We start from the raw sequence: 10,664 nt of genomic DNA on the forward strand, positions 1-10,664 counted from the left end.
TTGTTTGCAAGTTTGTTTTCTATAATGGTTGTTGTGTACAGTATTTTATAATGCGGTCCCCAGTTTGTATTTCCTGTATATGTTGTTTGGATTTGACGATGTTGTTGCTTTAAGGGGAATAACACTACAGGAAATGGGTTCAAAATGTTAATAGTTGCACCAAAAATAATGAAATGTTTACATATGCAAAGCAGGCATTACTTTATTAATAATGTTTTTTTTACAAAGGGGAATTCTGAATATCCGTTTTTATCACCACATTAAAATGAAAAAAAGCCCCTAGGGCTTTTACATAAGTCATGTATGTCAAACATGTTGCTAGGATCAGGGTTAAAAGAGAAGGTGGAGACACTGGCTAACAACACCCTCTTCAGGACACTTTACACGACTTTCTAAACCTTATTCGTAGTGCCTATCTGTCAGAGAATCTGTCCAGCAGCTTTGTGTGGAGGTTAAGGTTACAGTAGCGGTACTTGATGTACTTTCACACAGACTGTTCAGGTGCAGTGGACCAGTGGACCCTCTCCGGCCTCTACGTCACTTCCTGCTGCGTGCGTCTGCAGGGCTGCTGTACTGTCTGCCTGGGACGGAGTGCTTCCTTCCACGCTTAGCAGACGACTAACCACATTAAACCCATAAAGAGGGGGTTTTATCTTCCCAGGAGTTGGACATTATACGTACTCGTGTTCGACATAAATATCCATCAAGTTCAGGCGCTCGGTGGACTTTATTCTCTCGCTGGCTTCAATACGCTTCAGTGAGCCACTGCAGCAGCAACAGACCCAAAGCACGCCGCCGCCGACGCTGTTGTTGTGAGGGAAGAAAACAAGCTCAGCGAGCAGCTTAGCTGTGTGATCATTGACAGAGTTCAATACACACACGCTTCAAGTGCTAACTGGTGAGAGCTCTGTACAGCCTACCTCCGAGCCTCTTCAAGAGCAGACCAGCTGGGAGTATTTCTGTCGCTGAAGTCGAGGTAAGGAAAGACATAGTAAGGTAATGAGAAGAAGTAGCGCAAGTTGCTAACTGATATGCTAACTAGCTGTTAGCTTGAAAGCTATTTTGGCTAGCTGCCTTGTTTGGTCGTAATGCGGTCATGGTCAGTGTCCTCACTGCTTGTCTGTCGCACCACTTGGCCAAACAGTTCATCAGCTTTATTTTAAGTGTTTTGGCAACTTGTTTACTGTTAAGCTAACATACAAAAGACATCTGACCCGTCTTTGGACTTGTAACGTTTGTTGACTCTTGTTCAGTTAGCTAGTAGCTACAAATGTGACACTGAGAGGATGAGGATGTGTTGACGCTACGTTAATGTTTACGCGGAGAAGCTTGTGGTAGGGTTAGGTATGTAATGTTTCAGATATTGATTAACTGTGTTAATATTCTAACTGGGTAGCATTGTCAAGTATAGCTTTTTACTGGCTTAATAAAAAAGACGTTTTCTCAAGTAGCTTTACATGTGAGACAATTACCTTTACGCTTGACTAGATATTAGATGCCCTCTTTGTCACTCATTGGCAGTGATGGAAAGTAACTATTTACAAGTACTGTACTTACTTTATTTTATGATATATTTGTACTTCACTTGAGTATTTTCATGTATTGCTACTTTATACTTCTACTTCTTGTACTTACACTAAAAGTAACTTTGTGCGCACTACGCATATAAACACACGATATGCTGATATGCTATAATGCAGTACTGTACTACTAATCTACACAGTATTTGGTCCACATACAATTCTAAAATACTCTGACATGTATTAAAAAGAATATTACTGTGTAAAGAAAATATTATCCATAACGTGTACGTACTACTTTTGCTTTGATACTTTAATTACATTAAGCTCATAATACTATTTTATATTATTATGAAATAGGCCATTGTGCAGAATGAGTACTTTCTGTACTTTAAGTACATTTTAATGCTCATACTTTTACCGAAGTAACATTGTGCAATCAGGACTTTTACTTGTAGTGGAGTGTCTTAAGACAATAGTAATTGTAATTTTACTTAAGTAAAGGATCTGAGTACTTCTTCCAACACTGCTTATTGGTGTACAACGTGCAGTTGTGCTTCATATTTCTCAAATAGCAGCACTTATTATTTTAGCCCTTCAGATAAGTATGAGTACATTTATGAACAACCGTGGATGCACCTCTGACGGTCATAACAGAGTCTGAAGTCGTGGGAACCCTTATCTGTTTTTATCTTTGTTAACAAAGCAGTTCAAACAGGCTTTGTGTTCTGGTAACTGTATGCACTGTAATATTCAACCCCATCACTTTCACTGAAATATTGTGAAATTCTGTTAAACCTATTATCTAACATAAGCTGTTGATTCAGGGCTGACCCTGGATCACCAAGGCCTCTCCACAAACATTCAGCAAGAGCTGTGGGAGGCTATTACATTAGAAATACAGTGCTTTGCAGACATTTTGCTTATGGTTATATCAGATGTATAGGTCCCATAATGTACTGTATATATAATTTAGATGTATTTTCACACTGCATCTCTGATTTGCATGTCTGATTTGCATGAGATCTTATTATATCTTATTATAGTCATTATGCTAGTCCTGTTTTGGATGTCACTGTCCTAAGTGTCAGATGATCAGATATGAGGCTGTGAGCAGACTTGCAGATGTCAGCACTTTTCGTTGTTGTGGAGTTGTGTTTCAAGGAAACAGAGTGCCTCCGAAGGTGAGGAATGTATTCAAGCGCAGTGCTGTGGTGACAACACTTAGATAGGCATCAAGCGCAATACACAGAAAGTTTCCTATGTTTCCAGAAATGCTTTCACTTTGTCTTCTTCTCCCCCTTCCTGGCTGCATTCAAACCTTCTTCAGGCCTCATTTAAAAAAACTGTTTATGTAAAAAGTGAATGGCTATAAGGGATATGTTTTTCTCACCTACAATGATCTGGAGTTATTGGAAATGTTTGGATCAGTGCTCGTCTGATATAATCCTTCGCAGCCTCAGCATATCATTCTATAAATAGTATAATACTAATAATATTTATCGTAGCCTAATCTTTATCCCATAAAAGCTGCTCAGCATTTAAATGTTAAATATAGAAAATCATATTTTAATGTTATTATTGAAGCTTCAAACTATTCTGTACAGCCATAAATTGTAAATAGTCCAAACTGAGTCACAAAGGAAAAACAGGCTCGTGATTAAAAAAAAATCTTTAAATATGAATAACATTGTTTGTATCTGTGAGTGTTGTAGTCACATGTCAAAGTTAGGCCATGCTACGATTAGCATTGTTTTTGTCTTTTATAGGTAGTTTGACACCCGTGTATTCTGCATTTACAGTATTTCTTTCTGTTCCTTTTCCTGCAGGTGTTACATGATATATTTTTTATCTGAGCCACTCTCAGGGACTTGACCAATAGGAACCGTTTGCACAATTTCCACCAGCTTGTCTGCAGCCCCTCCCAACGCAGACAGTCTTCTGCCCCAGCATGAATGAAGTCAGTGTTGTGAGAGAGGGATGGCTCCACAAGAGAGGTAAGGGGGCCCCTTGTGTTCACCATCCATCATCTGGGTTGACATAAATGTAATAGTGTATGTTAAAACATCTATGCCTTTTTATTATGAAATACTTCCCTCTTTGGCTTGTAAGTTGGAGTCTCCTCACTGAGATAATATTTTTGACAAACACACGAGCAAGGTGTCAAACATTAAAACCGATTTGGATCAAAATCTGTCTGTCTTCCAGGTGAATACATTAAAACATGGCGACCTCGTTACTTCATCTTAAAGAGCGATGGATCCTTCATTGGCTACAAAGAGAAGCCCGAGGTGTCCAGTGACCACAGCCTCCCCCCGCTCAACAACTTCTCTGTCGCAGGTCGGTTTTCCCATCTTGCTGGCAAATAAGTGGCGGATTAAACTCCGAGAAGCGGTTTGATGTTTTGTTGTCGTTGCCTTGAGTTGTTCAGTGTTGGCTGACGTGTCTCTGCTTACAGAATGCCAGCTGATGAAGACAGAGCGCCCAAGGCCCAACACATTTGTCATTCGATGCCTGCAATGGACCTCTGTTATCGAGCGCACCTTCCATGTAGACAGCAACGAGGAGAGGTGAAACACATTCATTCCAAGGGTTTCATTTGTTTATTTTCTGTCTGTTTTCAAGATAAAACCCTATTCAAATGTGAGAGTCATCTGTGGTTGGCCACCAGTATGTTTCCCATGAATTTACATGTGAAACAGTCTACACTGAAAAACCGGATTCATATAAACATTTATACAATAAAACAGCAAAGATGAACATTTGTTTTCAATCATTCAAACTTTATTGATTTAGTCATTATCATGCACAAAGGGTGCTCCAAAGAAATATGACTAACCCCCCTCCCAGTCCTTAAACCGATTGATTAAAAACACTAAAGGCCAACAGAGTCAATAAACACAGGACTGAATAAATATAATTAATTAAAATCCAAATTAAAAAAGTTTTAGAAGAGTCTGCAATCAGGCTAGCGGCTTTTTGAGATTAGCTAATCAAATGAATATGTAAACTACCACTATTATCCTCAATACGTATGTGGCATGTCTTCTCTGCCTCACTCTACTCTTCTACTCTTCTGCCAGACATTGTGCTGTATTTGCATATCATTATTTATATAATTAGATGTAACTTTACTTGTAGCTTGAAGGTAGTCTGCAGTTAAAGGTCTGGTGTCCTCTGTAATGTAAATAGTCCAGAGATATTTTAGACAATCTCATTTACTTATTTTCTATAACTCTTTTCATGGTTGAAACACCATTCCCCCTAGGTTTTACTAAACCTTACCTCATCCTCATTTGCTGAGAATAGAACATGAGTTAAACCAGTAAGGGCAGAAAGATACTAGGAAGAACATTTTTTGAAAATCGGACAAAGGGCCTCAATACTAAGAAATCATTTTGACTTTACAAGAGTAGAAAAATACCCTCCTGCTCGAAATAGAAATTCAATTCCAGATTAAACATGATTATCCCCCCCCCAACCCAACCCAAGCAATCGTCATCACATTTTGTTGAAATCGGCTCTGCCCAAATCCCAGCAGCCCCCCAGATTATCCTCTACTTCCCAAATGTAGGCCGCTAGACTCCTGTTTTTCCTTTTTAAGATATATATTTTGGCACAACGTCTGAACCATGAGTGCAAAGAGTTTACAAAACAAACATCAGTGCTACTACTACTACTACTACACTGTGTACCAGGGCCCCTGCCAATTCAGATGTTTATATTCAGAGTAATGTAGACATGGCTAGATTTGATAACGGTAATGTGTGTTTCCTCCGGGGTCAGGGAGGAGTGGATGCGATCGATCCAGGCGGTGGCAAACGGCCTGAAGAGTCAGCAGCACGACGAGGAGCCCATGGAGATTAAATTTGGCTCACCAAGTGACATCAGCGGCACGGAGGAGATGGAGATTGCTGTGTCCAAGTTACGCACAAAAGTGGTCAGTATTTGCACTCGCTGAGCCTGGCAGCCGAAGGGTTTGCAACTCGTTTAAACGCTAAGCCTTTAAATCTTTCTCAATATTTTTGGGTGAAGCAACCTTTATACGGTGCAGAGCAACAGTTGTGTATATATGTTTTTTGTGATTATTTATATGTAGGAAACTGAACATTAAGCATTTCTATATGTATTCCTTGACTTTAAACAATTACAATGTTATTGTACATATTACTTTAACTTCTTTTGTTTACAGTGATATCTAACTCTGTTTTTTTATTTGATATTTTATTTTACTACTTATACTTGTGTTTTATATAAATATATATATTTGTTTAATAATTTGTATTTTATTCTACAATAGAGCAAATGTCCAAAAAATCAGATTCTGATCTCTACATGGTTTCTATTTTTATGTAACTTAAAGGATTCATTGTGTAATTTCCGGGGAAGTATGAATAGATTTTCAGCGTGTGGCATCTCATTTGCACAAAATAAGTTTGTGTGTTTGTTTTAGGACACAGCATATGTAGTGCACTAATACATGTGTATATTATATATGCATCTTAGTCACACTTTTTCTTTAATCTTCTGCAGAACATGTGTGATTTTGACTATCTGAAGCTTCTGGGAAAAGGGACATTTGGTAAAGTTATCCTGGTGAAGGAGAAGGCCACGGGGATGTACTACGCCATGAAAATCCTCCGCAAAGAAGTCATCATTGCCAAAGTAAGTGCCAATCACAGTCATATCTAGACTTCAGAGTTCTTGAACAGTAATGTTACATATTATTATCTTTGCATGTACTCAATGTAACTTTGTGTGTGTGCTCCTCTAGGATGAAGTGGCACACACTGTTACAGAAAGCAGAGTTCTCCAAAATACGCGGCATCCCTTTCTAACGGTGAGTTTCTAGTGCTGGTGCTTTATTTTGCACTTTACTAAAATGAAGGAACTGTCATGATGTTAAAATATGTTTCCCTCTCTACAGACACTAAAATATGCATTTCAAACTCATGACCGGCTATGCTTTGTGATGGAGTATGCAAATGGTGGAGAAGTAAGTTTTTTCCCTTTTTCTCCTGGAACACTATTGTGTCCGATGTGTTTTATAATACACCTACATATGACCTTACTCCTGTTCCTTCTTTTTTAATTCTTTTTCAGCTCTTCTTTCACTTATCACGAGACAGAGTGTTCTCAGAGGACAGAGCAAGATTTTATGGTGCGGAAATAGTGTCAGCACTGGAGTACCTACACTCACGCAATGTAGTTTACAGGGATTTAAAGGTAAGATCTTGTTATGACCAGGGTAAATCATGAAAATTTGAAATGCAAATTCCAGGCCCAGGAAAAGTTATGGAAAACAGTATTTTTTGGAAAAGTTATGGAAATGTAACCAAAGTTGCATCAAATATAATTCATATTTGATCTATTCGCCTAAATAGTAATACTATAACGATAATAAATACTGTATCGTATAGTAATGAATGGCATTTAACTGACGAGGTATTTTGCTGGTGAGAGATTTTTACAATCACGCCCTCTAGTCTACAGTGGCTTTAGTCTGTAGGAGCTAGTAAGCCTACTATTTGATTTGTTTTAGATAGGAACAACATGTTTCATATGCAGACCTTATTTTCCAGCTTACCATTTTAAAATCAAAATGTTTTAGTGGTACCGCTGAGAAAGAGTAATTTCTTTGGTCATGGAGAAGTCATTGAAAATCATTGTATGAACCCTGTATGACAGTATTGTATTCAACTAGTAAACAAGCTGAAGGAATATTTGTAACAATTTGACTGTAAACTAAATCTCTCCCTGCACAGCTGGAGAACCTCATGTTGGACAAGGACGGCCACATAAAGATTACAGACTTCGGTCTGTGTAAAGAGGGGATCACGGACGGTGCCACCATGAAAACCTTCTGTGGAACCCCCGAGTACCTGGCACCAGAGGTAACCTAACCACGGCTGAGGAATCACACATTATTATGTTTCTGTCACCATGTCTATGTAAATACACGCTGAAGCCATGCAGGTGATGCAATCTATTCTATGGAATCTAAGTTTTGATAGGACGGTAGTTTCATGTCTGAACATTTTGGAGCTACTTTGTTGATGCCTCGTGGGGCACTAAGGGAACAAGCAGTATGAACAGAAGTTCAGCTGGGAGAGCTGCTGGCTTTGGCTACCATAATGATAACATACTAACACTTAGGAAATGTGAGTTGACCTACAGAGCATTTCTAATCAACAGGTTCCCGGGAGAAGAAAGTCTGCTCTCAATCTTTTCCAAAAATACATCTCTATTGAAAGGACATTATCTTTTTTGAAGTGAACTGCAGTTAAAGAAACAAACACAATTAAACGATTCGGCTAAATATAAACCTTTTTTATTGTAAATCGGACCTTAGTTGTTGTTTTTGGGGGCTTTTTGCCTACCAGCCCATCAGATAAAAAACAGGAAAATAATTTGATTGTATTTGTCGAAAGGGAAGTACAACTTTCTTTTTTTTAAATAAAAAAAACAAGCAAGAAAGTTTAAAAAAGAAAATAAGTTAAAAAGAGTTATTCCTCTCTTCTCTCAACTCTTTCAATGTTCTACCTTGCCAGGTGCTGGAGGACAATGACTACGGCCGGGCGGTGGACTGGTGGGGGCTGGGCGTGGTGATGTACGAGATGATGTGTGGGCGGTTGCCCTTCTACAACCAGGACCACGAGCGTCTCTTTGAGCTCATCCTCATGGAGGAGATCCGCTTCCCCAAGAACCTGGCTCCTGAGGCCAAGGCCCTGCTGGCCGGCCTGCTCAAAAAGGATCCCAAACAAAGGTGTGGGGTTAGCAGCTAGGCCACACACCGTGGGAATCAAACCCTCATTTAGTAAATATAAGAATGTGTCTGGATAATCAGGATCAAAATGAGTCTCACGATTATCTGTAGTGCGGAAGGCTCACAACTCTGCACAAAGATATTTTGAAAGATATTTAACCAAAATGCAAACATGCGTTATATTAAAGCTCGACATTTAATCTCCTACATATTTCTTGAGGTGAGTTTTCTGTAAACATCTCGTTTTACCAAAGCCATTTAACAGAGACAAAGACATGTCCCTGTATTAGGCAGCGTTTAAAAATAGCTTGAGCTAGGGCTGCTCGATTATGGCAAAAATCATAATCTCGATTATTTGGGTCAATAATTGATATCACGATTATTAAAAACGATTATCCATTTACTTTGAAAACATACATTTATTGGAGAATTTTTTTTTGAACAGTATGTTTTTAACAGTTGATTTCCCTGAACTTTAAGTATAATTCAACTAAAAAACCAATAATAATACGTTTTTTAAAAATCGTTTTATTTCGATGATGTTGTTTTCATAATCGTTGCAAGCCAAAATCGTAATTGCGATTTAAAATACGATTCATTGAGCAGCCCTAGCTTGAGCACAACATATCATCAAAGTAGATGTATTGATATGCTAGTGTAAAAGAAAAGCTGGCAATGCAGTGGACATGTATGTATTCTTTTAAAAATCATTACATTATTTTTTGCCTTATTTAAAAAATGACAATGTTTTTTCAAATGTATGTGTAACGTTATAGCACGCAAACATGGAGAAAAATCAAACATTGTCAGGGTTACAATTTGTATAATAGTAAAAAACCGAGTGATGCAGCAGTGTAGCTCAAGAAACAAACCTTTCCTTCCTGCGACGTTGCACCATGTCTGTAACACTCGATTAGTTTTCTGAATCTTCTTCTGTGCTCAGCGGCCCCACAAACCCAGCTATAAAATGAGTAACCACATTATTAAACCTTTGTTCCTTCTTGATTAGTTTTCAACGGCCATGAACACAGACATAATTGATTGTTGTTTTTGTCGAGCCCCAGTGTTTCGTGGAACAATCGAAGAGCTTGTTAAAATTAGTACATTGAGCACTGCCTGCCTTACCAACACAAGCACCTGTGAGGAAATGAGAGACACATTTATCAGAACAGAACAACACGGCAGAAGTGCTCGGTGTACACTTGTAACGTCGGTGTTTGCACAATTATCTGTATAAATAAAGGTAGCTGGTGAGTGGGTGGAGATGATGATGATGATGGTGTTTTTGTTTTGTTTACAGGCTCGGGGGCGGCCCAGATGATGCCAAAGAAGTGATGAGCCACAAGTTCTTCTCCTCCATCAACTGGAAGGATGTTCTTGAGAAAAAGGTGAGATTCTGGGGAAATAAACGAATGACGTGGCAGTTCTTAGGATGTTCAGGGTGTGAACTAACATAACAATAACAAGCTATCCTGGCTAGTGTTGGAACAAGCTCCACAGAAGGACGGCAGGAAGTTTACACATCTTCCCCTGTAGGATGTAACCTACCCGTTATGACTTCACCTTGGCCAATATAATATAACATATAATAAAAACAGTTACAAATGTTTGGCTTATTTGAATCCAATGCAGAAGCACTTATTGATAATGTACTTGCATGATTCTTTCAGTTTGTATCTTTGTTTGTATTTGAGGGTCCCATTGTTATTATTGTTATTATTATCATCATGCGTCGCTTTCCACCTTCTTCTCCAGTAGGACTCAGATGAGGGTGTTGCACTTTTCTTTTCCTTATACATGTGATGTTTTGGTGTTGTTTTGTTTCTTTCCGTTAACCGTCAAGTGGGAAATAAGTATTTTTTTTGTGTTTCTCTTAGTATCCTAAGATACTGTTATGTTTGGCTGTGGGAAAAAAAAATATATATATATTTTTATTATGACCATCTATTTGTATTTATTTTAGTTTTTTTTAGAAAGGGGCAGGTCACATAAGATTTTATTCTTCTCCCTGCTCCTTTTCGCTCAATGGTGTTTTGGTAGTCATCTTTTGTGGCAATCATTGTACATTTGGTTTTGCGTACCATGAGCGGGACAAATAAAAATGAAATGAAATTTAAAGGGGACCTATCGCGGCTACAATCTGTGATCTGTTTGGTATTTTAAGCAAAAAACTTCAGAGACATGTTTTGTATAGGTATGGCCCTACAATATATTTTTCCAATATGGCATAATAGGTCCACTTTAAGTAAACCTCCAGGTCTGCTTCTGGGCCTCGATCATCAAAAAACATTAAAGTTTTTATCGTCCGTTAAAACTAGGATATGTTACCAGTGCCTTGAGTCTATACAATCAATTGTTATCCCAGGTCTGGGTAAGGT

At 38.4% G+C, this 10,664-nt stretch overlaps 1 protein-coding gene across 1 annotated transcript; it reads left to right on the forward strand.

Annotated features, from left to right (window-relative positions):
• The first annotated feature begins 436 nt into the window (after positions 1 to 436).
• Positions 437 to 9,758, forward strand: akt2 (v-akt murine thymoma viral oncogene homolog 2). Its single transcript, XM_010775517.1, has 12 exons — positions 437 to 976; positions 3,350 to 3,517; positions 3,729 to 3,860; positions 3,979 to 4,090; positions 5,307 to 5,460; positions 6,054 to 6,185; positions 6,295 to 6,360; positions 6,448 to 6,516; positions 6,624 to 6,746; positions 7,286 to 7,414; positions 8,072 to 8,286; positions 9,587 to 9,758. The coding sequence occupies exons 2-12, from the start codon at positions 3,472 to 3,474 to the stop codon at positions 9,741 to 9,743; spliced, it is 1,335 nt and encodes a 444-aa protein (XP_010773819.1). The 5' UTR covers positions 437 to 976; positions 3,350 to 3,471; the 3' UTR covers positions 9,744 to 9,758.
• Positions 9,759 to 10,664: the final 906 nt, after the last annotated feature.

This window comes from Notothenia coriiceps, unplaced genomic scaffold (genome assembly GCF_000735185.1).
Source record: "Notothenia coriiceps isolate Sejong01 unplaced genomic scaffold, NC01 NC01_scaffold00015796, whole genome shotgun sequence".
Classification (NCBI taxonomy): Eukaryota; Metazoa; Chordata; class Actinopteri; order Perciformes; family Nototheniidae; genus Notothenia; species Notothenia coriiceps.

Coding starts and splice junctions, on each gene's coding strand:
- akt2 (XM_010775517.1), top strand. CDS start 3,472: ATGAATGAAGTCAGTGTTGTGAGAGAGGGATGGCTCCACAAGAGAG. Junction 3,518..3,728: donor GGGATGGCTCCACAAGAGAG/GTAAGGGGGCCC, acceptor TCTGTCTTCCAG/GTGAATACATTAAAACATGG. Junction 3,861..3,978: donor CAACAACTTCTCTGTCGCAG/GTCGGTTTTCCC, acceptor CTCTGCTTACAG/AATGCCAGCTGATGAAGACA.